We start from the raw sequence: 27,228 nt of genomic DNA, 5'->3' as shown, positions 1-27,228 counted from the left end.
GGAGGTTGGAGGGGCTTTCCTTCTCTGAAGATTTGTGCTTATTTGCCCTTGCTGAAACTTGAAACGTGATTTACAATCAGGATCACAGGTGAAAATACTCTTTGGAAATCAACTTGGCTTCCCAAGCATCCCACAAAGCTGGTACATCATCTTTCATTTCTTCTGATTCATTTTGCCCAGGTCTAATGCAAGGCCAATTACTTTGTTAAATATTCACTTTTCACATATTGCCATTAGGTGAGAAAAACATTACTCCCATGGGTTTCAACAAGCAGACAGAGCTTGTTTTCTAAATGAATCACTACAGAAGAGCACTGTCAGGCTGGAGGGTTAGATATAATCCACTTACTTTCCACCCCAGTAGAGTTTGGTTGTTATGACCAGGCTGGATCTCCTGTACATTAAAAAACAAAACCAAGGAAAAACCAGATTAGTGCCAAGATAAAGCCCATGCAACAACGTATCATTACAGCATCAGAAAGAACACACTGTTTCATATTTGAAGTATCTATTTAGAGATGTAAAATGTTCATCTGACATCATTGGAGTTTGGCCACAAAGGGCAAGGTGAAGAAGAGGAGTTGGACATGGATGGGAGGATGCCCCACGTAGGGAGGGTTGATGTCAGTACATGGTGGTGCAAGGGGGCTGAAGGTAAATGAGAGTGGGTAGAGAAGGCTAGGTAGTGATGGTGGCTGGGAATGGCTTGGTAAAGGCACTCTTTAGAAACACAAATAGGTTGTTCCTATGGCAAATACTTAAACTAATTTATTAACCATCTAATAATGATAGGTAGCATTTATATAGTACTTTAAGGTTTACAGGACACTTTACAGATACCTCACTGAATCTTCACAACAATTCTAGGAGATAGGTGCTGTTACAATTTCAGTTTTACAGATAAGGAAACAGAGACAGATAGAGGTCAGGGGGCTTGCCCAGGTCACACAGCTAGTAAGTATCTAAGGCTGGATTTGAACTTGGGTCTTCTTGACTTCAGGGCTAGTGCTCTATCCACTGAACCTCCCAGATGCTGTACTATGGACACCAGTCCATCCCAACCTTCTGGAGAAGGGGCAAGAGAAAATGACACATACTTGTTTTCAATGGCCAATACCCCTAGTGGTCCCCAAAAGTTAGCCAGCACACCTTCTAAACTGTATAACAATCATCAGCAAAATTTGGCCAAGTTTACATTAAACAAAAGTTCTAATAATAGTAATGATATTTACTGACTCAAACTTTCTTTAAATACTTCAACAAAGGACAATTTACTTTTAGTAAAATAGTTGTATAATCTTTGGTTCAAAGTTCTAACATGACTCTGGGTAATATAAGAACTGGGATTCCTGGAAGAAAATAGAAACTACCTCACCTAGGCAGGTCTCCCTAGTGATGTGCATTCTTGGCATGCCAAGCATCTCTTGAGGTTCACAGAACATGTTATGTCCATAGGAGGTTTGTCTAAGAGACTGATTTTATTTCTTGAGCTACATAATTCAGTTTGTTCTTCCAGAAAAAGGAAAAGCCCGGATCATGGTTTCAGTCTTAAAACAATTGGAGAGCCCTTGAATTAGAGGTATCTATGACTCCATCTACTGAGCAAGGGCTTACCCCATTTTCATCTCCAGTGAGATGGTTCTTTTGATTGTAGTTCTCCAAGTTCTGGGGGCATTTGTGACTTGTTTATGGTCAGAAAGGTAGTAAAAGTCAGAGACTGGAGTTGAACCCAGGTCCTCTGACTCAAAAATCAACACTTTTCCACTGTACCAATCAGATTTACTTGCTACATGCTCCATTCCAGCACTATCATAGTGGACAGAATTTGGCCAAATGCATCAAACCCCATTATAGAAGGGGCTGCTTTCCTTGTCGGGCATGGTATACATTGATAGCCAAACAAAACATTGTACTGCCTGTCATTCTTGATATAGTGGACTGGGTGATGTGGAGGATGGAGAGATGGCCTTGAAGTCAGAAAGACCTGGCTTAAATTCCCTTCTCTGTCTCTTACTACCTGTGTGACCTTGGACAAGTCACAACTTCTTGGTGCCCTAAGCAACTTTGCAGGGGCATTAAAACCCCTATTAAAGCCCACTACGACTATGAAAACCAACTCAGACAACACTGGTAGTTCAAACAAGGTGGTTGCACAGAGGAAAGGCTGTAGAAAATGTCACCAACCCTCTCCCATACCCTCTGTATGTCTAAGGAACTAATTTGAAGGACAGTTGTTGAGGGCCTGCCTATATGGGTAAGCAGGCATTATCACTACTAACTCAGAGTGTCCATGATCAATGCACTGAAACTCTCAGGCCTCAGTTTCTTCATTTGTAAAATGAGAGAAGTGACTTAGATGACCTCCAAAATCTTTCCCACCTTTAAATCTATGAGTCTGTTATCTGCATCAAACTCCCATTCTGGGATCTATATGACCTTTGTGAAGTCCTTTCCCTCCTATGGGTCTCAGTTTCTAAATTCCATAATAGATGGACTTCTCAGGCTTATCTCTCATCTTCTTGCGGCTTATTAGAGCAACAACTGATCATATGAAAAGTAAATCTTCTGTTTTATGGAATGAGACTTTTAGAAATATTTCTCCACCTTTTATAAACTCCAACAAGGTGTCAAATGTAATCGATGTAGTGATCATGGTTATCCAGAGCCATTATGAAAGCCTTATTAAAATGAGTTACTTAGAATACCCAAAAAGCTGTTTGCTCATTTGCAAGATCTGGCTTTTTTGGAGGTTCGTGTTAAGGGCCACATGCTATGTTTTAGACTTCAAAATAACAAGTAGAGACAGCAATCATAAATAGTTCCCCACTCATGTCATTATGGAGTAATAACTCCTAGGTTGGAGGAGGAAAGAAAAGCTGTTTATTTTATCACCAACCTCATGGGGCATATATAAACTGGTGAGAATGGTTTGTGGCTAGTTGATTGCTTTGGCATTGATTTGCAAGGTTGATATGTCATATGCATTATATGTAAAAATATGAATGCAGATATATTTGTTACACATTGCCTAGATTTTAGAAGTGAGCATATACAGATAGATGGCTACACAGAGCAGATTTAAAAAAATGTCTTTACTGGTGATGGTGATGGGGTTAGGGACTGGACCTATTTCATTATATAGGGAATTCCCAGATGAAGAAACTCCCTCTACTGGTGTGGGTCAGCATCTTCTTCGAAACTCACAGGCCTGCAAAGTTGCTTAGGGCAGCAAGAAGTTATGACTTGTCCAAGGTCACACAGGTAGTAAGAGACAGAGATGGGAATTTAAGCCAAGCCTTTCTGACTTCGAGGCCATCTTTCCATCCTCCACACCACCCAGTCCTCTACATCAAGAACGACAGTACAATGTTTTGTTTGGCTGTCAATGTATACAAGGAAAGCAGCCCCTTCTATAATGGGGTTTGATGCATTTGGCCTAATTCTGTCCATGAGTAAATCTGACTGGTACAGTGGAAAAGTGTTGATTTTTGAGTCAGAGGACCTGGGTTCAACTCCAGCCTCTGACCATAAACAAGTCACAAACTCTCTGTGCCTCAATTTCCTCAACCTGTAAATTGAGAGTGTTGAGGAAAATAACCCTTAAGTTCCATCCTATCTCCAGAGCCATGATTCTGTGAATTCTTTCTCACTTTTGCATATTGGTAAACCATAGCAAATGTCCCCAGGGTGTGGGCAGTGTACAAGCTTCCCTTTTGTCCCCCAAGATATAGCAACAGTATCTTCAGAGAAGCATGGTTTCTGCCCATCTGAGTCCTTGTGTGCTTGCACTATGGTTGGTCAGTTCATCAAGTACTTCTACTTTAGGTTATACAAGGTTGGTGTACTTGGTGGATGCTCTCTGGACCAGGCAATGAAAAAAAGCACTGGGGGAAAGGAGAATCCATTTATGCATGAGTCCACATTCTCACTGAGCAGTTCCAAGGGATGAGGAGGGAGTGATCATGCTAAAATGGACAAATTAAATGTACCACACAGATGGCTCTTCAGCAGCACATCTCCCCTCACTGTCTAAGAATAGCCCAGAGGGAATAGGAATGAACAGGGCTAACAAGAAGGCTAGGTCAAGACCAGCTCCTTGAGTTAGACACTTTTCTAGACTGAACCTAAAAGTTAATACAAAGTATGTGCATGGAGGTGCCCCCACCATGTACCCTCCCAAATTGTTCTTACTGAGGACTATTGGTATTTTTCTTTACTTGACATCAGTGGATGTTTTTGCCAAATAGAAGAAAGATAGAGATGGGCCATGATGGGCTTTCCTGCCCTTAACCTGATTCTGCCCCTTGTGCAGAGGAAGAAATGGGCTGTCATGACCAATGCATATTTTCATAGAAGGGACTCTTTCCTGTCTACTTGACTTACCAGAGCACTCAAGGTGGCACAGAGGAGAGAATGCTGGCTTGGGAACCAGAGATCTCACATTCAAATCTAAGCTCTACCAGCAACTGCCTGTGTGATCTTGGGCAAATCATGAACCTTTCTGGTCTTCACTTTCCTCATATGTAAAAATGAGTATTGGACTAGGTGGTCTGAGGCTTCTTCATAGCCTGTGTTTTTTAGGACAGGAGGAGAATTAGAAAGATGAATTTGAATTGTACCCCTGACACTGACTAGCTGTGTGACCAGAGTCAAGGTGCTTGACCTTTCCAAGCCTCGTTCAGCTATACTTCTTATATTTTCCATAAATACCAGCTACTATCACTGTAATTTCCTCCATGCCCTTGGGACAAAGTAGGAAGGAGATCAAAGCACCATTGCACAGGATCCATCTCCAAGGCTTTAGCTTCCTCACTTCCTTGTATGCAGGGAGATTAGCAAAATAAACAGTGAAAGCCTATAGTTGTTTAATTAATCTGCATCTTGCCTGCTTGTGCCTTATCTCTTAATTAGGGGAGGGGGAGTCCAGAAGCCTTGAAAAAGCCATTTTTCTTTATAAACAAATACTGTGAAAAGCTTCCTTCAGGCAGTGTCCAAGCCTAGTGGGGCATAGACCTAGAGCTGGAAAGTACCTCAGAAGCCCAATCCCCTCGTTGTACCAATGAGGAAACTGAGGACCAGGGAAGTCGAGGCACTTGCCTGCCCTTTGGCCATCCTCCTCAGGAACCTGAATGCTGATCCCTAGACTCTGGGCTTTGGTGTGTGAGCTTTTGTCTCATTGTGCCTAGAAACCAGGTCCTCTAGCTATTTGTCATACCTTGTGGTTGTTCGGTTGTTTCTTGGAACACCTTAAGGATCCCATTTCCCTCTCATTAACCATCAGAACAATTTCCATTTCTTGAAATCTTGTTATACTTGTCCTGTTCCAGACCCCTTCCCTACCAGACATCCTATACTGCAGAAAACAGCCCGGTCCCGGTCATGAACCTTACCTCCATCCCTTCCTCTTGATGATACTTCCAAGGATCACTTCAGCTCTAGAGGGAAGGACGGAAAGAGAGAGTGCTTTAGTAGCACATCCTGGAAAGGCACGAGTCTATTTTTTGAAGCCTATTCCTTGTTTGAGCGTTCAGTCACAACGCTCTTAAAATAGATTGTACTCTGCTTGTGTTCACAATTTCCGCTGTTTCTGCTGGTGCCTGCAGAACTCAGCTACGGCACAGTCCCGGGTGCCTGCCAACTGCTGACTTCCTGGAGGGAGGGAGCCTGCTCTCTCCATCTCTAAGATGCCCAGCGAAATCATCTGGCCGTCGGACTTGTCTATAAATGTCACCCCTGGGAAAGTCAAATCCGACTCATGGATTCCTTTCTAATTGTGGCCTTGGTTTGTCAGTCCTTCCAATTTTCCCCAGTTACAATGTTGCATCTCATTCCAAATTGTGACAAAAGAAGAAAAGTGGACAGAATTATTTGTACAGAAAACTGAGAGAGAACAGGTGCACCCAGGTCCTAGAACAATAGATATATTTTAGACCCCTAGACCGTTGTGCAAAAGCACCAGGACAGACCATGAGAGGGGACTAGAGCAAGGCCATTCTACCTTCCTTGGTGGAACTTATTCCATTGCCTGATAAAGTGCTGGGATTCATTCCTCAATGGTTAGCAATCTTCACCCCCCCTCCCCGTCCCCCACCCCTGCCTGGCCCAATTAAACTCCCAATCTGGCCATACTACATTCCCGACTGCTCAAGAGTGACCTAACTCCTGATGCCCAATCTCTCATTCCTATCTACCACAATTTTATCACTCCAAGGTCTAGTCTCATTCCACATCTGTCATCTTGTCCGCTGTACCCTCTGGAACTTCTGCTCTAGAATTAACCAAAAAATGCTTCAGTGTATTCCCGTTCCTTGCATAGTCCTTCCATCTTCTGGCTCTCAATGAGACCTGATTCCCTCTCCCTTGGCTTTCCCTTCTGGTACTAGCTTTACCTTCTTTCATTACTAGCCCCCCGACCCCTACCCAAACACCCACTGCTCACCCCATTCTCTGGTCCCAAAGTTGGAGTCAGAATAATGCTGTCCCCCACCATGGCCACTTCTATACTCTCCCTCTAACACCAACCCTAAGCAATCTCTTCTATCCAAATTTATTGTTCAGCCCAGATTCTAGTGACAGTTATTGGCCGACCCCCAGGATGTTCTCCCTTCTTTCTCAAATGAGGTGACACAGATGAAGTGCTCTACAAAACTCAAAGCTCTAGGTAGTCATTATCATTTCTCAATGTGTGCAAGAGTTCAGTGTCTGGCCAGAGTCTCTCTTTCCACCCTAACTCTTGCCCTAATACAAAATGATTTCAACATATGTGTTGATATTCCCTCAAGTGCCCCAACCTCCCAGTTCCTCAGTTTCCTCAGTCCCCATGACCTTCTTTTTCATTTGGCCTCACTTACTCACAAAATTGGTCATAGTCTTGATCTGGCCATCAGTCACAAGTGTTTCATTTCTACGCAAAAACTCAGAAATGCTTTTATCTGATCATAATCTTCTATCGTTTCATCCTCCCTATGCTTTATTCCTCCTAACTTTGTTTTTCATCCTCCTTGGAACCTTCAGCTCCACCTTACCTCTTTCCCAAGCTATCACTTCCACTCTGGTTATACTCTCCCTTTCCATCCTTATTAATTTCAAACCCATGAGATAATATTTGTAGAGTCCTTAGCACAGTGCCTGGCACAGAGGAGGAGCTATACAAATGCTTATTCCCTTGCCCTTCCCTTCTCCTCTTTAATCAAGTAGTCCTACAACATCCTTCATTTTCAAATCCTTTGCTCCCTTGTCCTATCATTAATCATGCCCTGAGAAAGCCAAACTCTGGATTACTTTCACCATCTTTCATTTTATTAACATGCCACTGAACGGAAATGGAGGAAGTCACACAACCATGAGTCCAAATTAAATTTCTGTTGGCGAATCCCAGCTGTGCTCATACTGCAGCAGGCAATCCTTTTACTCCTCCCTAATTGATTCCCCCCATAGAGGCTATTCAAGGCCTCCTCTGTTCTCCTCAAGACTTTCTACCCCCTAGGCTTAAGTCCTCCCAATTCTCCAAGTACTTTTTTTTCTTTCCTTTTCATTTCACAAGCCCTTGACACCATCCTTCACTGTTTCCTCCTTTACTTTTGTTTCTAATGAAGCAGAGGGCCTTCCTTTTGGCAAGGCCAGTTCTTCTGTATGTAATGTAGATCACTCCTCTCTCTAGAAAGTTGTCCTCACTACCATCCCCTTTCTCCTTCTGATCTTCAATCTCTATTTACCAGTTCTTTCCCTGCTGCCTACAAATATACCCAGGTCTCCCTCATCCTTAAAGAGCCCTTTCTACAGGGTGTTCTTAAAGTCTGGACACATAGGCAAAAATGCATATTTTCAAGAAATGAAATGAATGAAATTTTCAACCATATTTTATTTAATTGGAATATTAACAAATAACATCTTCAAGATGATTTCCATCATTTGTGATGCAAAGGTTGATGTGCTTTGCAAGATTCACATGAGCTTGATATAACAACTCCACATTGCCATCGATTTTAGCACTTTAACTCTTTATGCGTTTTATGCATTCAATCATGTGTGTTGCATCTGTGGTCTTCATCGAATACACCCTCTCCTTTAGCATACCCCAGAAAAAGAAGTCACTGAACAACACAGTCTTCGATGAAATGGGTAGTGAGATGTTAATGAGATCTCCTATGTGTCCAGACTTTAGGGATCCCCTGTAGATCCCACCATGTCTGCTAGCTATAGTTCTAGATCTCTTCTCCTTTTCTTTGCCGTACACCTTAAAAAGTGTCTATATTCAGTGACTTTACTTTGTTTCTTCTTAGTGTCTTCTAAACCATATGGAATCTGGCTTCTGATCTCATCATTCAACTGAAACTGTCCTCCCCCAAATTACCAATGATTTCTTTACAAAAATGGATTTTTACTGTTATCTTTTGATTTTACATCACCCAGATTTACCCATCTCCTTTTTCCTGCTCTGTCTTAAAAATTCATACCTGTAACAAAGAACTCTTAAAAAAAAGAAAAGACAAAAAGTTCCATAAACTCAGGCACACGCTGAAAAATATGACATTCTATACAATATTTCACACCTGTGGGATCCCTCCTCTCCCTCTACCTGTGCATTCAGTTTTGATTCCTTGGTGTTTGCTATTCTTTTCACTGACATTGTTTTAGTTGTATTTATTGTTTTCCTTGCTCTGCTTAAATCATTTTGTATCAGTTCATGTAAACCTTTCTATGCTTCTCTGTTTTCATCATGTTCATCATTTTTTATGACACAGGGATATTCCATTCCATTCTTGTACCATAGTTTTGTTTAGTCATTCCCCAATCAATGGAAATTTTTGTTTCCAGCTCTTTGATGCCACGAAAAGTCCTGCTACCAACACTTTAGTGTATCTAGGAATCTTCCTTCCTTCCTTCCTTTCTTCCTTCTTTCTTCCCTTCTTTCCTCCCTCCCTCTGTGTCTTTTTTCTTTCTCTTTTTTTCTTTCTTTCTTTCTTTCTTCCTTCCTTTCTTCCTTCTTGGAATGTATACCTAGCAATGGAATCCTTAGGTCAACAGGTATGGACATTCTAAAATGATTTTATTTGCACAATTCCAAATTGCTTCTACTATCATTTGATCGTACCAATTTACAGTTCCACCAATAATGGAAACTCTTTGAGGACAGGGACTGGTTTTGCCTTTCTTGGTATCCTTAGGGCATAGCAAAATACTTTGCACATTATAAGCACTTAATAAATGCTTATTGGTTTCCAACATGCCTACTAATTGTCTGTTAATTGTAAAATCTGATAACTCTTTTCAGTCTTCATCCTTCTCAGCATTTGACACTGTTGATCACTGTGCCCTCCTGGACACTCTCTCCTTTGGGTAAGCAGGTCACGTGAAAAAGACGCAGAATATTTTGTAGACCGAAAGCTTAACATGAGTTAATGACGTCATATGGGAGCCATAAAGCTCTAGCAACCTTAACCTGTATTAGTACAAACGTAGTGTTCAGAATCAGGAGTCTTAGTTTTGTTGTACTATATAAAAGGGACACTGTATTTGGGACATTTTGTTCAGTTCCAGGGATCACATTCAAAGAGACAGAGAAAAAAAACTGGAGTATGCTCAGCCAAGGGAACTCAGGATGCAGAGGGTGCTCAAACTCATACCACATGAGGATTGGTAGAAGGAACAGAGGATGTTTGTCCTGAAGTAGTGGGAGTTGGTGGAGAATGTGGTAGCTCTTTTCAATGGCCAACATGTGGAAGAAGGATTATATTTCCTTTTTTCTTAATCCCAAGGGTAGAACTAGGTATCATGGATAGAAGGCATGGATCCAGATTTTTTTCACATTATAAACAACTCCCTAACAATTAGAGCTTCCAATCCATGAAATGGACTGCTTGTGAATCAGTAAGTTCCTTGTCACTGGGAATATTTAAGAAGCTAGATGACCAGCTGCCATGGATGTTTTTTTTCCCCATTAAAAAAAAATCTGAACTTCACAAACATCAACTAAAATCAGCTCTTCCATATATTCAGTAGAATGGAAAGAGAAGGCTGTCCAGAGACCTGCCATGAGCATTAGCTACATGCGTGTGAGGTTGGCCTAGATGACCTGTTATGGTCCCTTCCAACTCTATGCCACTGCAATTAATGTCCTGCCTCTTTGCCCTAATTTTTGTATAGAGTTTAACAGGGTTCGTAAAGTAGAAGAAAGGAAGACAACATATGGGAAATTTTCTGTTACTATCGGCCTCAAAAGAACATAGGATCTAGGCTGAGAGGAGCCTGAGAAGAAAGCAGCTATTATAAATAATTATGATTTTATCCTTGGAAACAGGGAAAATCAGAGGCACTAATTCTCAGGCTTCTTAATGACCTTTAAACAAAAGCCCTTCTCCCCAGAGAACGAAATACCAAATGAAACAGAATGCACATAAGCCAGGCATTGAGGAATCTCATCCAACAAGTGATACAGCTTGATTGTGCTCTCTCCTGGAAGGTGGTGAATTAGAACTGCAGCTAGTTACCACCCACTGTAGAGTATTTGGACATTTTCAGAGGCTGTTAAAATAGCAAGATGGTTCTCCATTTCTTTAATAACTAGGGAGGCTGAAATCTGCTCTGCAGTGAAATGGATGGAATGTTCCCCTTTAGTCTAAAGAGTGCCACTTCACTGAATTAGGACCCAGTATCTGTGTAGCTCAACCTGGTATTAAGAGACATTGGTTCCCAAGCTTTGGTGGGGCCAGCCCAGAATGCTGATTGTATTCTGGGAAGAAGTCATAGGCCATTTGTTCACACATGTGGGTTAAAAAAAATCAAATTTACAAGTCTAAGATGGTGAGCCTTTGTGAATTATTTGAAAAAGATCTGGGCATTTCAGTGAAATACAAACTGAATCTGGTTCATTAGAATGATGTGACAGGCCCAGAAACTAATGCAGTCTTAGGCTATCGCAAGAGAAACATAGCAGCTGACCCTATGGAGACGATGGCCCCAGGTCTAGGTCCAACCACATTTGGAGCATTGTCTTCAGTTCTGGCCACCACGTTTTCGTAAAGGCACTACTAAATTAGAGCGTCGAGAATATAGTAAACCAGATGAGGAGGGGCCTCTAGGTTGCATCATAGCTAGATGAGATGAAGGAACTGGGGATGTTTTGCCTGGAGAAGAGAAGACTGGAGGGAGGGGGTAAACAGCATGATAATTGTCTCCAACCATTTGAAGCACTCAAATGGAAAATGGTCTAGGCTTCTTCTTCTTGGCCCCAGAGAAACTAGAGCTATTGGGCAGAATTTGTCAAGATGAGTTAAGAAAAACATTTTAACTGGGGGTGGGGCACATCAAGAAATTCTTGGGAGCACAAAAATAAAAGGTACCAATAATTTTTTTAAACAACAACAACAAAAAAGGTTGTTTCCTCCCAATTACATCTATCTCAAAGTGGAATGGACTGCTTCAGGAGATTCTCCTTCACTATAGGTCTTCAAGCAAAGGCCGGGTGGCACTTATTGAATATAAGCTCCTTAAGGGGCCTTTCTACATGTCCCCAACACTCAGCACATTGTATTTATATCTAGAACAATTTTGTTGACTGACTAAATGACTGGAGGGGATTTTTATTTGAGTAATGTTAGACAAGACAGCCTCTGACGTCAGAGAGCCTATCCAAATCTTATATCGTGTGATCATCTGGGCTCGATGCCTAGCCTGGTACCACTCCTCCTGTCTTCACGCACACACACACACACACACACACACACACACACACACACACACACTCACTCACATACACATGCACATAAACATACCATGTTCCATAATGTTACACAACACAGTTTTTGTTAGTAGGTGTTAGAGTGAGGGTACAGAACAGATCATCAGCATCCTTTCCTGTTTCTACACAGTGGCTATTGTGAGGGTAGTGTCACAGTAACAAGTTTGTGAAATAAGAGCAGGGAAAAGGGGGCAAAGACTGTAGGGGAAAGTAGCTGGTACATGACCCAGTCAGATGGGCAGGTGGGAAGGGAAGTGAGAGCACAACAGTTTTATGTTTTCCTAAAGGGGTGACTTTTTCTTTCTATGAGCCCTTCAGATGGGTAATCCACCCCCCAAACAACACCTTCAATGAACACGATCCCCAAATTCAAGCCAGCACTTACTTTCCAGCAGCATACACCTCTGCTGTGTCAAAGAGGTTGACGCCACTCTCATAGGCAATGGTCATCAGTCTTTCGGCGACCTTGGGGAAGACACATGGAGTTAGCCAGAGAAGGCACCTGTGCTTCCAAACCCAGCAATGCCCTTACCAATCACTAAGTCACAGTTTGAGGACTTTGAAATCTCACTGGTGACTTCATTTATGCCCCTTCTTGAGTCTCGGAGAAGCAAAATGATTTTCCCGGTGGAATATTAACTTGTTGAAGCAGGAACTGACTTACTTTTGCCTTTGTGTCCCCAACACCTAGCATAATCCCATGGAAACTTATAGTAGACATTTAATAAATTCTTGATTAATTGACTGGAATAATCACTGCTGTCACCCCAAAAATTATTTAATGTGTATAATACAATGAATCTTCCCTTTCATATTTCCTTATAACTTTGTGTGGTCATTTTCTTTTATTCTATCAGAATTAAACATGGTGTCATAAGGGCCAATGCTGTTACCTAATAATGAACTCAAAGTGTATTCCATAGCTTACAGTTATTGCTATGCTTGTAATTGTAGGCTCAGATAATGTTCCATAAGAAAGTGAAATCTCTCAGACAAAGGTTCTTCGGAATCTTATCTACTAAGTTAAGTCATAGAATCCCATACAAAGTCAAGATCCAAAAATGATTCAACATGCTAGAACATTGGGACAATCCTATTAAGATAAAATCTAATAGAGATAAATGTAAAATACCACCATTGGGTTCCAATTTTCCATCTTCATAAGTATGGGATGGAAAGATATTTCTAGGTAGTAGTGTCTACAGAAACAGCCTTGGGATATTAGCTGACTGCAACATCAATATGAGTCAAAAGCAAAAAAAATACATAGCAGTCAGAAAGGGCAGCATAATCTTAGGCTGTTGTGAGAGAGGCGTGGTGTCTAGAGCAAAGATGACTTTTGATGTTCAGTTTTTTCAGTTGTGTTTGACTGTTCATGACCCCACTTAGGGTTTTCTCAGAAAAGATAATGGAGTGGTTTGTCGTTTCCTTCTTCAGCTCATTTTATAGATGAGGAAACTGAGGCAAACATGGTGAAGTGACTTGCCCAGGGTCACAGTAAATGTCTGAGGCAGATCATGAGTCTTTCTGACTCCAGGCCTGGCACTCTATCCACTACATCACCTAACTCCCCTAAATATCTATTATTCCCTTATCCTTCCCTTGTTCAACCACAATTAGACTAGTATTTTCAGTTCTGGATGTCACATTTTAGGAAGAATATTGACAAGGTAGACAGCATCCAGAGAAGGCCAAGCAAAAGGGTGAAGGATCTAGAGACCGCACCATTAAAAGACTGATTGAAGGAACTGGAGATTTAGTCTGGAGAAGAGAAAACTGAAGAAGGACATAATTGTCTTCAAATACAGGAAGGGTTGTCATGTGAAAGAGAGGTTAGACTTAGTCTTCTTGGCCCCAGAAGGCCTCTCAAAGGGTAGAAGTTGCAGAGAAGTGAATTTAGGTTCTAGATCAAGATAAACATTCAAAAACTTAGAACTATCTAGAATGGTATGTGCTGCTTTAAGAGGCAGTAGGATCCCCTCACTGGAGGCCTTCAAGAAAAGACCAGATGAGCACTTATTGCTGATATTTGAGGATTCTCAAAGAAGGGATCATTGAACTATTTGGCCTCTGGGATCCTTCCCAACTCTGAGATTCTGAGCTCTCCAACATGGTGGTATTCTAGAAAGATCATTGGACTTAGAGTCAAAAGACCTGGATTGAAATTCTGCCTTGGTTACTTCCCACCTGTGTGACCTGTGATATTGTGTCACCTCATTTCTTTGGACCTCAGTGTCCTCATCTGTAAAAAGAGGTCATTATTGATTTCTAGGATCCCATCCAGCTCTACATCTATGGTTTTTGATTGTGGATTTGCTTGACAATTTAGTTACAAAATTTGCAGACATATTTCAAAGCTTTCATTTTTTTTCTTAATGAGAGTGCCATTAAAATAATGAATTTCTCATAATGTCATTTTTATTATTTACTTGTAACTTTATAAAAGTCAATTGTCAGAAATTCCAGATGGTGCAAGTTGTTCAACTAGTCTTTTCCCATTATTTGGGTGACAGTAGCTTATATTGTTTTATCAGCCTTTCTAGGACAAATTATTCTTTTTAAGGACTTGGAAAAAAATCTCCCTAATGAAAATTATGCCCAACTTTCAAGGAAGAAAGCATCCAAGATTTTTTAGGAAAACAACTGCCTAGGAATGGCATGAATATTTGCCATTTCCCCAGTACATTTGCCAATAAGTAAATGGAAATACAAAATGGATTGAAAATTTTTCTTTCATCACTTCTCTAAGTAAAGCAGAGTTCTTTGTTGATTATAGTTAGAGTCACATTGACACATCCTGGACAATAACCACTCCAGGGCATCTAGGGTATGGTCTTCTTTTGGCAATGTCCAGGCAAGCTCCTTCACCTATCCAATGTTTTCATTTGTCAAATGGAGGCTGGGGGAGGATGGAAGAGACTCAGTGATTTTTAAGGTCCCTTCACGCTCTAATCCATAATTCCTGTTCTGGGCTCCTAAAGCATAGAGGCCATGGGGTAAAATTGGAAGAGAGTTGCAGAGTTGGGTTCTAATACAATCTTTGCCACTTGGCACCTATGGGATCTTGAGCATCTCTCATTTTTATCTGTAAAATAGAGATAGAAATATCTAGGGGTCACACTTGTTTTTCTGGAGAACTGATTGTTAAAAATTTACCAGCAACTCTCAGAAGAAAGAAGACTAGAAGAAGAGATCTTGGGGAGGAGGAATACCAAGAGACCTCGGGGAGGAGGAATACCAAAGACCTTGGGGAGGAGGAATACCAAGAGACCTTGGGGAGGAGGAATACCAAGAGACCTTGGGGAGGAGGAATACCAAAGAACTGCTGCTTACTACATTGGGAGACACTAGTAAGCTTAGTAATGTATTTGACGCCACCCTCCTGTCCCCAGCCAACCCATCCTGTCCCCAATTTCTGCTTGGTCTGAAAACACTGCTAATAAAATCCATGGCGTGTGGAGTGTGATACTACTAACACAATGGTACCCACAATGGTACCCACAAACAAGACCATCTGGATATTGATCAACAATCTCCCCTCCACTTGGATTCTACACTGGATCTCTTCCATGACAGGAGCCAACAGGTTGGGCTAAAATAGGTCTCCCTGTGTCATGCCTCATAAGGTCATAGAACTAGGTCATCCCCATTATTAGATCTTGCAAGGATGTAGAAGTTGGAGCTATACAAAGTGAACCAGATTGCCCTGTTCTTCCTCTCTGAAGGTCTTTAGGAAAAGACATATCTCCCATTGGTGGGGATGTGGAAGAGGGGATTCTTGGTCAGTGATATGTTAGACTAGGTGCCAACTGACCCAACATTTGTCTTTCATCTGCTATGTGTAAGGCTGCTCTAGGTTGGTGCTAGACCATGGGGATATAGAGACAAAAGGTGTGTGTGTGTGTGTGTGTGTGTGTGTGTGTGTGTGTGTAAATATATATTCCTTTATTTTCTGAGGAACAACTGCAAGAAGGAAAAGCACTGGGCAATTGTAAAGAAGATGAACTTATAGTATGACCCTGTACTCCAAAAGGAAAAGATTCTCATTGTCTCCTCCATAAGCATCACACTGTCCCACAACATACTTGCTAAATATGGCAAACCATTAACTTTGGACCATTCTTTTTTCTATTTGTTGACTATTTGGGGTCCGTGGAGTCACGCTCTCATTGACTTTTCTATCCCAATCCCTGAACTTACCAGGACTAAGCCGTCTGAATTCACCCTGACACTTCCCTCACACCTCTGCCTGGCTCTGGACAAAGGGCCTTGCATGGTGAGTGAGGTCAGCACCAAACTGAACGTTTGCAGTCATTTGGCTGCTTCGGCTTTCGTTTACAAATCTGTGCATCCTTGGATTACAGGATAACAGATTTCGAGTTGGAAGGGTGTTTAGAGATGATCTAGTTCAACCTTCTCTTATAGATGAGGAACAAGAGAGATTCAGTGACTCGGCCAATATTACACTGGGAATAAGGGACAGAGCTGGGCATCAAATCCAGGTTGCCTCACTCTAAAGCCCGTGGATTTTTACCTCCTGCAGTGGAGTCCATGGGGCCCTTTGTGTTGTAGAACTATAGATCTGGAGCTGGAAGTAACTATGGAAGGTACCAAGTCCAACCCCCTCCTTTTGGCTGTATTCTGTCCACTCTTGTTTCTGGAGGTCAGGGAAGTTGGCTTCCCCACCCAGGCGCAGAGAAAAAAGATACAGATGCTGGGGAGATGCCAGTGGCTTCCTTGAAGGACAGCACCTCTGACACTCTCCGCTGGGCACTGGGGTGCAGCGTTAGCCTGAGCTCACTTGAGTTCTTAGTGAGAGGAGGTGACTTTTTAAGGACAACTATGATAAATTCCATCTGTAAAGCAAAGAATCCTTTCCTAAGGTAAAACAAAATAAAACAAAATGAAAAAAAAATTACTTTCTTTCCCATTGGCCTGTTTTTTAAATCCGGATTTTCATAGTTCATGTTTGCTTAAGGTCAGGTACATCCATGAGTATGCTAGAGCCAGCTTGAACCAGTTCAAGAGAGCTGATTGTTAAATTTTCTATGTATTTACACCTCAGAAATTGACAAATGCTACTAATCATGGTTTAGTTTATTGTCAATTGTCTGGGATTAATAAAATGATGTATAAAATGTTAATAGTGCAGATTAAACTTAAAAGTATGTTGCATGTTCCCCCCACTCAGTTGTTAAACTTTTACTATCACATTCCTAGACCTATACTCAGGCTAGAGTAACTTGTTACATTTTTATTTGCCCCCAGTCTGAAAATGTTATTAATTGCAAATTTGCAAAACTGGAGTTGTCTGTTGTAACGTTGAGAGTGCAGAGCTTGGAGTCTTGAAGATTTGCTTTCCCATTTCTACCTCTAATACTAACTGTGTAACCTAGTTCCCTTAATCTCTATGTACCTCAAGTAACTCTGAGGGCTTGTGGTAGAGGGTTGTGATCTGTACTGATGGAGGGAGTTCCCACAATAGGAGTACCACCATGGTAACAAAACCACAGAAGCTTCATATATTCATGACAATTTGCAAAATGAACAAAGCAAGAGAAAGCAGTATATCATATATGAATTATATTCAGCTATTTTGTCTTACAGAAATATCCCACTATCCAATACTCTAGCAGACTGGAACTAGATGCCTTCTAGAGCTCTCTGCAGTATTGTGATCGACATTATTTTCAGATTACCTTTTTTTAATGGAAAGCAAAAGTGACTTACCTCATCTGAAATTTGACCTCCAAAAGTGACCCATGTTCCTGGAAAAACAACACAAAATTACAGATTATTTACTACGATTTTCTTAATCCAGAGCTGAGTGTAATGAAAGGAGATTACTTTTTCACAGAGTTCATTGCTGATGTTGGAACTGGCTGTTAGCTCTACAGTGAGAGGGGATGGCTACAGACCCACTTGGCCCACAGCGCTCCCTCTTGTCCTGCTGACAGCTCTGAAAGGGAAGACAAGGTTAATGGGCTTATGTGGCCCCTTCCTGGACTCCCCATGTTCTGTCTTCTCCTTTTCTCTTTCTTTAAAGCCTCCCCCCAGAGGAAGGAGCCAGAGTGGGCTCTCTGCATTAGGTGGTGCTCCTGCTGAATTGGAACCTCCATCCTGAAAGAGGCAACAGAGTGGCCAGGCTCCAGGTTTGGGTTCTTAAAATTCAGCGAGTAGCAAAGACTGGGAGATTTTCTCTGAAATGCTCCACCCTCAGAAATGCACATGAGGAACCGAGATTGAGGATAAGGACTCTGTAGGAATTACATCAGAGCGAATAGGGAAAGAAATGGACCCGTGATTTCGTTGTTTTAGGGGAATCCCAGAGGAGGAATCTCCTTCTCAGAGGCCTGCCAGCACCTTCCCAACAACCTGTAACCTTAGAGAGTTGCCTGAAGGTACTGAGAACTTAATTCACTTGCTCAGGGCCACAAAGTCAGTATGTATCAGAGGCAGGACATAAATCCAAGTCTTCTTGTCTCAGACCCAACTTTCTATCCGTTCCCCCATAGAACTCCCCCACAGACAGCTAACCAGGACAGAAAAAAAATGCATTTGAAGCCCAGAGCTTGTAGAAGAGCGTTGGAAGATAATTGGAAAGGCCAAGAGAAGGGAAAGGAGCATTGAAGGGATGTCTTTTTGTGGCTGCTCTCACTGCCCTGTGTGAGCCCAGACTAAACTCGCTCAAAGCCACCATCAAAAAGACAACACCTGGAGGCACTCCAGGCCCTTCCTACTAGCCGAGGAGTCCTGGGTTCCATCCCTAGAACTTGAGGAAACTGCAGAGGCTCTTGGGGTGTTTGACCTCCCTGATGATTTTAGCATTCGAAATCCCAATCTCTAGAAATCCCTTAGGAAAAGATACTTGAAGCAGAACATTGAGGATGGCAGAGAGAAGGCTCTGCTTCTCAGGAGATGGACACCACTTGCAAAAGCTCGATAAAGAGATCTTGTAGAGAGGTTTGCAATTTTGCATTTCAGAATGTTTCCAAATTAATTATGTTTTTTGGATTTCCAATTCCAATCCAAATCCTAGGATTAAGAGTGTGTGGTTATGTAACATTCTGTTCTTCAGGGGTCTTAGGGACCCAAAGTGCTGGATAACAAACAAAAAATCCCGTGGAAGGAATTACCATGTGTACTATTTACCAATGTCTGTCTGCCTAATCTCTTTATTTCTGTTGCTTTAAAGCAATCCACAAAAAATACCAGAACAGTTTCTAAACAATGTCTTTAAAATCATAAAATGTATTTTAAGCACTTGGCCAAATGACCCAAGTTAGTCAAGGATGCTTAGTCTGACTGAGACAGAGGATCCAGGATCTAAAGCTGAGGAGTTAGATGCCATGTAGCTCAACCTCTTATTTTACAGATGAGAAAACTCAGACTCAGTGAGTGAAGTGACTTGTCCAAGGTCACACTGGCAGTAAATGTAAGCACTGGGATTTGAACCTAGGTCCTTAGACTCCAAGTTCATCACTCTTTCCATGGCACCATGCCGAGTCCTCCCTGACCTGAAGTTTAATCTCTCTCTCGAGGACTCTCAGGTAAATTTCACACCTTCAGGTCCTCAGGGCTCCCTCAGGAAGTAACCTCTGATGATGGCCAAGTCTTGGCCATACAAACATCTCTTCCTCCTTCCTCCTTAGAATTAGAGAGGATCTTTTCCTCTAGTTGCTTGGTTGAGGAGGGTGGAAGAACAGATATGACTTGGGGTGCTTGGAAAGGGACATGACTGACCAAATTTAAAAAAAGATGGTTCATATTTATAATCAGAAAGTTTCAAGTTAGAGGAAAAGATAAACAGCAGCTGGCCAGATATTAGGTAACAGTTTTTACTAAGCTCCTTTGTGATCATTTTAAAAATCCTTATTCAGTTCCTAGTGAGAAGAAACTTCCACGATCCCCAAGGTTGCTTATATCTATTTCATTGCTAAGATTCAAATTATGGGCAATGTTGTTTTAGAGAAGTTAGCTTTCTTAGCCTGACACTTGTTATTTCTAAAGGTATCATTATTATTAGTCATTTTTATTTTTATTTTTAGCACAGTGTGCTTACAATAGGAAAGGTTACAGTGCTTTCCAAAGGAGTTCAAATGCCAGACTGGGATCCCTTGATCACCCAATGGCCCATGCATCACTGTTTTTGTCTTCATACCACATGATGCAGAGGAACTTCTGGTAAGATGGGAAAGAAGACAAGAAAATGGGGAGCCTGGTACAATTGTCTTTTGTTCTTTGTTACCTGGTTACCACGTCGGGTTTCACAGTAAGGCTTGTTGTCTTCTCACTCAAGGAGCCGGCCATAATTGGGTGTTTACTGTTCAAAGAGACTGTTCAGCCCCTGAACAAAGAATACTTGGGATGTTTAGATGTGATGTTTATTTCATAAAGAAAACTGTCAGGTTTGCAGAGCATGTCACTACAGTATCCATATGAAACAGACTTGCTTATAATTGTTCAGATAAAAGGAAATCTGAATAATTGTAAGCAAGTCTGGGAATAGTGCTTGTGATTCTTATCATGCCACAGATATCTTGCTTTGACAGGCAAGCTCAATAACTACTTAAAACTGAGTCTAGCTATCAGGAGAATAATGATAATAGCTGACATATATGTGTGTATATATATATATATATATATATATATATATATAATATCGCTTTAAGGTTTACAAAGTGCTTTACATTCATCATCTCATTTGATCCCCCCTCCCTCCCTTCTTTCCTTCCTCCCTCCCTCCTTCCTTCCTTCCTTCATTCCTTCCTTCCTTCTTTCTTCCTTTCCTCCCTCCCTTCCCTCATCCTTTTGTTCCCTTTCTATAATTATATAATTTTATACTTCCTTTATACAATTTATATAAAGTCATTTCTGGGGTAGAGGCTATAGCAACTAGAGAACCAAGAGAGGCTTCCTGAAAGAGATAGTGCTTGAACTGAGCTTGGAGAAAGCGAAGGATTTTAAAAGGAGATGAGCTAGGAGGGCATTCAAGGCATGGGGGACAGCCCGTGCAAAGTCTCAGAAAAGGATATGAAAGAACAGCATTTAGAGTACTAGGTAGCCAGGTGGTGCAGTGGTTAGAGCACTGGGCCTGGAGTCAGGAAGACCTGAGTTCAAATATGGCCTCAGATACTTCCTAGCTCTGTGACCATAGGCAAGCCCAGGAGTTTCAGTGGACTGCAGGCTTACAGGGTGATGTGATATCCAAAGATGTGATCTGAGGCAACATTAAGAGAAATTCCAACAGTGAGGAGGTAATGGTTCTGCCACACTCTGTCCTGAGCAGACCACATACGGGTTTTGTGTTCAATTCTGGGCAACACATTTCAGGAAGGCCACTGATATACTAATGCACATGCAAAGGAGCATAACCAGATTGGTCAAAAGCCTTGAGCTCATTCTTGTGAAGAGTTTTTGAAAGGACCTGGGGTTATTTAGGCTGGAGAAGAGGAGACTTAGGGGAGACAGGATTGTTATCTTCAAGTACTTAGAAGACCTTCCTAGGGAAGAATGATTAGATGTATTCTGTATGGCCAGAGAAGGTAGACCTGGGAGAAGTGACCAGAAGTTACAAAGAGGTAAACTGAAGCTTGATAAAACAAAACATTGAAAATCTTTAAAGGAGACAATGGATAATCACTTCCCCACTGTGATGTAAAGGGACTTTTCCCCCTTGAGTATGGGTTGGACTAGGCAGAGTCTGAGGTCCCTTCTAAGTCTGAAATTCATTAATTCTGGGGTCTCAGAGCCTCAACTTCATGGCACAATTCATTCTGTTTATTCACCTTGCACATCATTTCCTACCACATTGTTCTTTCTACCCACTAGTCTGTGCCTTTTTTGGTGAACATGGATATACTGGCTCATGGAAAACCACTCCCATAAATCCAGCTCTGGGAAAACTTTCCAAGTGGGGTCCTTTCCTTCCTTGACTTCCCAGAGGACTTCCCAATCTTTGGTTTTTGCATAAGTTTTAGAACTGAAAGGGGTATTAGGGACGACCCTGTTAAGCCCCTTTCTTTGACGGAAAAAACCTGAAGCCCAGAAAACAGTGATTTGCCCAAGGCCATCAGTATGGTGCCATCTGTTGCAGACTCTAGCTCTGAGAAAGGTCCCAGGAAGCTCTGTCGAAAGCTCTGTCAAAAACAGGGCACACATAGACACTATAGATTCTCTTCCTTCACTTCCTCTAGTGGTCAAAAGTCATGAAATAACCATGTCTTTCCCTTGGGAGGCTGGATACAGAAGACAGGGAGTCTAGGAATGCCTTCTAGGGACCTAGGATTTGGTTTTCTATAGTTATGTATCAAAAATATATTCAAAGAAGTTCTAGTCCCTTCTGCTACCACCTCTCTATGCCTCCAATGAAGCAAAGTCTTGGGTCAAAGAGTCAATGCTATTCTTGGCTTTCAATCTCGTTCCTCATTCCCCAACTCTCACCACCACCCAATCATTTTCACATGATGCAGAAAAATTGTTCTTCTCCAATCTTTTTTGCATCTGCCAGTATTCCCATTATAAGCCTGTCCCTTATTTTTGGAACCAAGCTGCTGGGGCTAGGGGTTCTTTTTTGGCTTCCAAGATGTTGCTAATGAGCATCTGGCCAGAGTTAAGAAATGGAATCACAACCAAGCCTTTCCATCAGCTATCTTACCCACCTTTCTGTGCAGTAACCTGGCTCTGACTTCACATATGCTCTGACACCTGTGTTCTTGACAATAGCTTTAAATAACAATGCAGGATATGCAAAGAAGGGCTAGGGATTGCATGAGACAAAGGTGTAATTGGCCCAGTGGTCCATTGGTCCTCCCTCTGGACCTCGGAGGAAGGGTGAAAGCTACGAAAGTCACTACTCCCATTTTAAATATGGTGATGAAGCTTTTCATTAAAGAAAATGAATTATTTTAGGTCCCTTTGGCTATTCAAAGTACCCTCCTGAGTGCTTTTGTTCAAAAGTCGACTTCAAAAGTATAAGATGGGGAATGCATTTTTAATTTGTCTGAAAATGTTAGGGTATTAATGAATTTCAATCTTAATATGAGTCAACTGTTAGATATGGTAACAAAGAAAAGTAATGTAGTCTTAGTTGACATTGAGAGGCACTGTATATAGGACTAAGGCAGTGATAGTCTTGATATACTTTGCTCAAGCCAAACCATGGGAGCTGTATTAGGTTCAATTCTGGGTCCCATATCTTGGAAAGATTATTGATAACCTAGATAGAAGCTAGTAGAGGACAATTGGAATGGTGGTGGGTTTCAAGTTTGTGCCATATCAGGCTTAAGTGAAGGCCTAAGGATATTTAGCTTGGAGGAGAGCCACTCAAAAGAAATCAGATTAACAATCCACTCAGGAAAAAACAGATGGATGATAAATGCCTACTGTCTAGAATATGACATGCAATTGGATGGGCAGCTCATTGAGTTGGTCACTCAGTGTTTACATCTCAAAGGGGCTTTGCAGATGGAGACTGAGCTAATTCCAGAATGGAAGAACAAGAAAACATCATGCTGGCTTGCATTTGGAACATTAAGCATGCTTTCAGAAGTCTCATGAGTCTCCCTGGAACCAAACCTCATCTTAACACCAGCATTTTCTCGGTGATGTCCTATGGCTGTGGATCACAGGACACCAGTCTCCCAAGAATCAAATCTGCAAGTGAACCAAAGGGTTGTGGAGAGACACATGGTGGATGTAAGTAAGCCACAGCCTATTGCTGGCAATGACTTGTGTGCAAGAAGTGGTATAAAGAATGCCATCCAGGAGATGTATGAGCAGAAAACCAAAGCAATCTAATTATGTACCGAGAATGACAGATGATTGCCCAGGTACTGCCCTGGTATTCGTGTATAAAACATCTAGAGGAAGATATCCAGCTTGCTGGGGAAATCTTTGAATTCAGGTCTTCCTGACTCCAAGCCCACACTCTATACACTGCACATATATGACATTTGGCTGTCTCCTAGGCTTGGAATGCCTTCCTCACCTCACCTTAATTATAATAATAATAACAATAATGATAGTAATAAATAACAGCTAGAATTTATATTGCTTTAACACTTAATATATTATTATTCACACTATTGTCATGCCCATTTTACAGCTGAGGAAACTCAGAGATGCTAAAGGATTGTCAAGGGTCATAAGGGTAGTAAATGTTTGAGGCAGAATCAATTCACAGCAGGTTTGACTTAACACTTTGAGTAATTGAGGGAGGAAAAAACACTTCCTCTCTATGTTCCTGGGAGACTCGTTACTGAGTGGAGCTCCTCAAACAACTCTAGCCCTTTTTACCTTCTGAAATGATGACAGGTCCAGTGTTTATTCTATGGGACTGTTTTTTTTTTAAATGTTCATGACAAAAATTCTTTGGCATCTTGATGATGATCAAGAGGAAGCCAAGTGACCTGTCTGTGTTCAAAATTACTCTAATTCTTAGGGGCAAGTTGCCAGTGGGCATAGAAGCAGCGGGCATCATCAGCGTGCCTCCCTCCTTTCTATTCTTGTGGAGAACTCCTGCAAGAAGCATAGGGAAGGTTTAACTTCGGGGGGAAGTGAACACAGAGCTCTAATCGGGCCCGATCAACACCCACTGGAAGCCCCTCCTCTCCTGTTGTTAGAATCACAATTTCTTTGTGTTTACCAATTCAGAGATATCACCTTCTTCTAAGAAGGGGATCTGGAATTAAAGTGAAAAGGCTGGGGTCTTTCCAGTAATTACTTTTGAGTCTTGTCCTCAGATGAAGCAAAGTAAAATCACTGAGAATAAAAATGAAGAGGAGGGTGAGAGGAGGAGAAGGAGGAAGAGGGGGAAGGAGGAGGGGAGAAGAGGAGAAGGAAGAGAAGAAGGAGTGGGAGGGGAAGAGGAAAAGGAAGAGGAGGGTGAGGAGGAGGGGGGGAGGAGGAAGAGGAGGAGAGGAAGAAGAGGAGGAGGGAAAAAAGGGGGAGAGAAGCAGGGAAAATAAACTTCTTTGCAGGAATACCATGTAGAGGTTTAGCAATCAAGGTCACCTCCCTTTCAGGTTTCTTAAGTCCTGAAAAATCTGTGTCAAATCTCGGTTCTTGGGAAGGATTTAAAATAGCCATCTTTTCTTCATACATCAGGAATGTGCTGCTTAGGAAATGATATTTGGTACAATGGTGTGTATGAGTGTGTGTGAGTTTGCATGATTGTGTGTGTGTGTGTGTGTGTGTGTGTGTGTGTGTGTGACAAGACATCAAAAACACACCATGAGCTGGGAGAGGGGTGGGGGATAAATTGAGGAGGAAATAGATTCCTTTCCAATTCCAAGGTAAGGAACTGTTTGTTCTTAGCAAAAGGGAAGACGAGGAGATGGCTTTGTAACAAAGGATGACAGAATATCTCGGAACAGTTCTTTGAAATCCTTCTTCAGAGCTCATGGATGTTTATGGCTTTAACTAGATCCCACAGACCATTCAAAGGAGGGCTCCAAAGTGTCTGCCAGTCTTTCCAGCCTGATTTCACATGCCTCCCACCTCACACACGGTACATTCCAGTCCAGCAGGTCCACTTGATGTTCCACACACACGTCTTGACATCTCCTGGCTCTCTGGCTTGGGATGCCTTTTCTCTCCTCTATCCCCTTTTAGAATCTCAGGCCTCCTTGAAAACTCATCTCAAGCACCATCTCCCACATGAGACCTTTCCTGATTTCTGAGTCATTAATCCTGTCCTCTTCCCGCTCCCAAAACTACTCTGTGTTTCTTCATTTATGTACATGTCTGTATGGGGTCTAGATTTGGTATTGGAAATGGTCTCAGAGCTCATAGAAGAGAAAACTGAGTTTCAGAGTGAGTCAGAGACTGAAGCTAGGCTTAGAGCTAGAAAGTGACAGAGCCGAGATTTGAACCCATGTCCTCTGACTCTTGTCTGTGCTCCTCCCACTATTCCATGTCACTTTTATCCTTTCTGCAGAATAGAAACTCTTTAAGAGCCAGGGCTGTTTTGTTTTTGTCTTGCATGTCTAGAACTTCCTTACATGTGACAGGCTCTTGGGAAAGGTTTATTAAATTCAATTGAATAGAAATGAACTTCCCTTTCGTGTACTTTTTTTAAGATTTAGAAAAAATCAAAGCCTAAGAAAAGAAATAGGAAAATAAATAAGGAATAATTAAGAATACCTACAGATGAAAAAAAGAAAACATTTACAAATCCCCTCTATTACTCTCCAAACATTTTAGTGTTCAGACATAAGAAATCTAACTTATTTCAGCTGTTTGTTTTTAATGGGCACCATCTATCTACTGTTACTACTCTGTGCTCTAGAAATGACCAAATGCTTGAGGGAAGAATCGCAGATTACAATATAAATGTGATGTTCGGCCATGAGCTAGTGTTTCAATTATTCAAAGAATACATTTTTCTCTTTGCTTTTTAAAAAAGCATAAATACAGCCCTCATTCTTGATGAGGGATCCAAATCCCTTTGCTCTCTAGCCCAGTTTTCAAAAAAAAAAATCCACAATCTAATAAGAAAACATTGTTGTACCCAATGTTTGAAAAATGTTACATTAAAAAATCCCAATACACTTATACATCTTAGTTCTTAAGAAACTCCATTCAATTCAATTCTGGAAATTGAACTTTGAAATAAAACGTCATGCTAAATTGCAAAATTTATTAGGATGCAGTGGGAAATCCAGAATTATTATCAAGCACTGAGCTGGCCCTAGCAATTTCTGCATTTGGGACAGGTGGTGAAATAGGAGTATAGTTTGTCCTGGATGGAGTATGCCTCAGAACATAGCATTTTTCAGAAGGGAGAGGAAGCAGGGGTATTTTGGAGCCCAGGGAAACAGAATAATGGTAGCTGATTGTTGAATTTTTGCCTTGGAAACAAGTGTACGCTACAAATCAGGGCTTGGTTTATTATTCTGTTGATTGTCTGACTGAAAAAAGTTGTGGAGAAAATGTTAATAATGCATATTAAACTTACAAGTGTTTCCTGTGCATATTCCCTCCCCATCCCCCACCCCCAGTCAGTTTTTTACCAGCACACCACTAGAAGGAAGCCTACCACAGGATGATTGCTTTCACTGTCTTCTAGAGTTTCTGCACTTAGCAAAACCTAGTGGTTCCGCCCTAGTTATGTCTCAGACTAGCAGAACTGTTGGGCCATAGAAATTTAACCAGGAGTCAGGATTTTGGTTTTCCAGGATGAGCTATGTCAGTGATATGCTAAGGGATGGTTTCTGTTTTGCCGTGTCTTCCCTGTTTTGAAACTGTTACATGATAATCACTTCCTTCTTTGGAAAGAGCCCAAGAGGGCTCTCACTTGTAATAAACAAGAATATTCAGGCAGAACAAATCAACATGTTGACTAGGTCTGCACATGTGTACCACATTCTGCACCCACACTCCACATCTTCCCTACCAAGAGGTGGGAGGCATGGTTTGTTACCAGACTTCTAGAGTCAGGATTGCTCATTGTACTGAGCAGAGCTCTGGGATCTTTTGCTCCAAGA

At 41.6% G+C, this 27,228-nt stretch overlaps 1 protein-coding gene across 3 annotated transcripts in view; it reads right to left on the bottom strand.

The window, feature by feature from the left end:
- KCNAB1 (potassium voltage-gated channel subfamily A member regulatory beta subunit 1) overlaps positions 1 to 27,228 on the bottom strand; it is a 453,996-nt gene that overhangs the window by 77,937 nt on the left and 348,831 nt on the right. For all 3 annotated transcript variants that reach the window (XM_036757675.1, XM_036757677.1, XM_036757676.1), the window contains exons 3-6: positions 17,471 to 17,508; positions 12,126 to 12,205; positions 5,391 to 5,435; positions 350 to 394 (exon numbers count right to left, since the gene is read on the bottom strand). In XM_036757675.1, coding sequence (XP_036613570.1) covers positions 350 to 394; positions 5,391 to 5,435; positions 12,126 to 12,205; positions 17,471 to 17,508 — 208 coding nt within the window. The remainder of the gene's footprint in view (positions 1 to 349; positions 395 to 5,390; positions 5,436 to 12,125; positions 12,206 to 17,470; positions 17,509 to 27,228) is intronic.

This window comes from Trichosurus vulpecula, chromosome 4 (assembly GCF_011100635.1).
Source record: "Trichosurus vulpecula isolate mTriVul1 chromosome 4, mTriVul1.pri, whole genome shotgun sequence".
In the NCBI taxonomy this organism is placed as follows: domain Eukaryota; kingdom Metazoa; phylum Chordata; class Mammalia; order Diprotodontia; family Phalangeridae; genus Trichosurus; species Trichosurus vulpecula.
The sequence above is the reverse complement of the archived record's forward strand: the minus strand, read 5'-3'. Positions and strand labels throughout refer to the sequence as shown.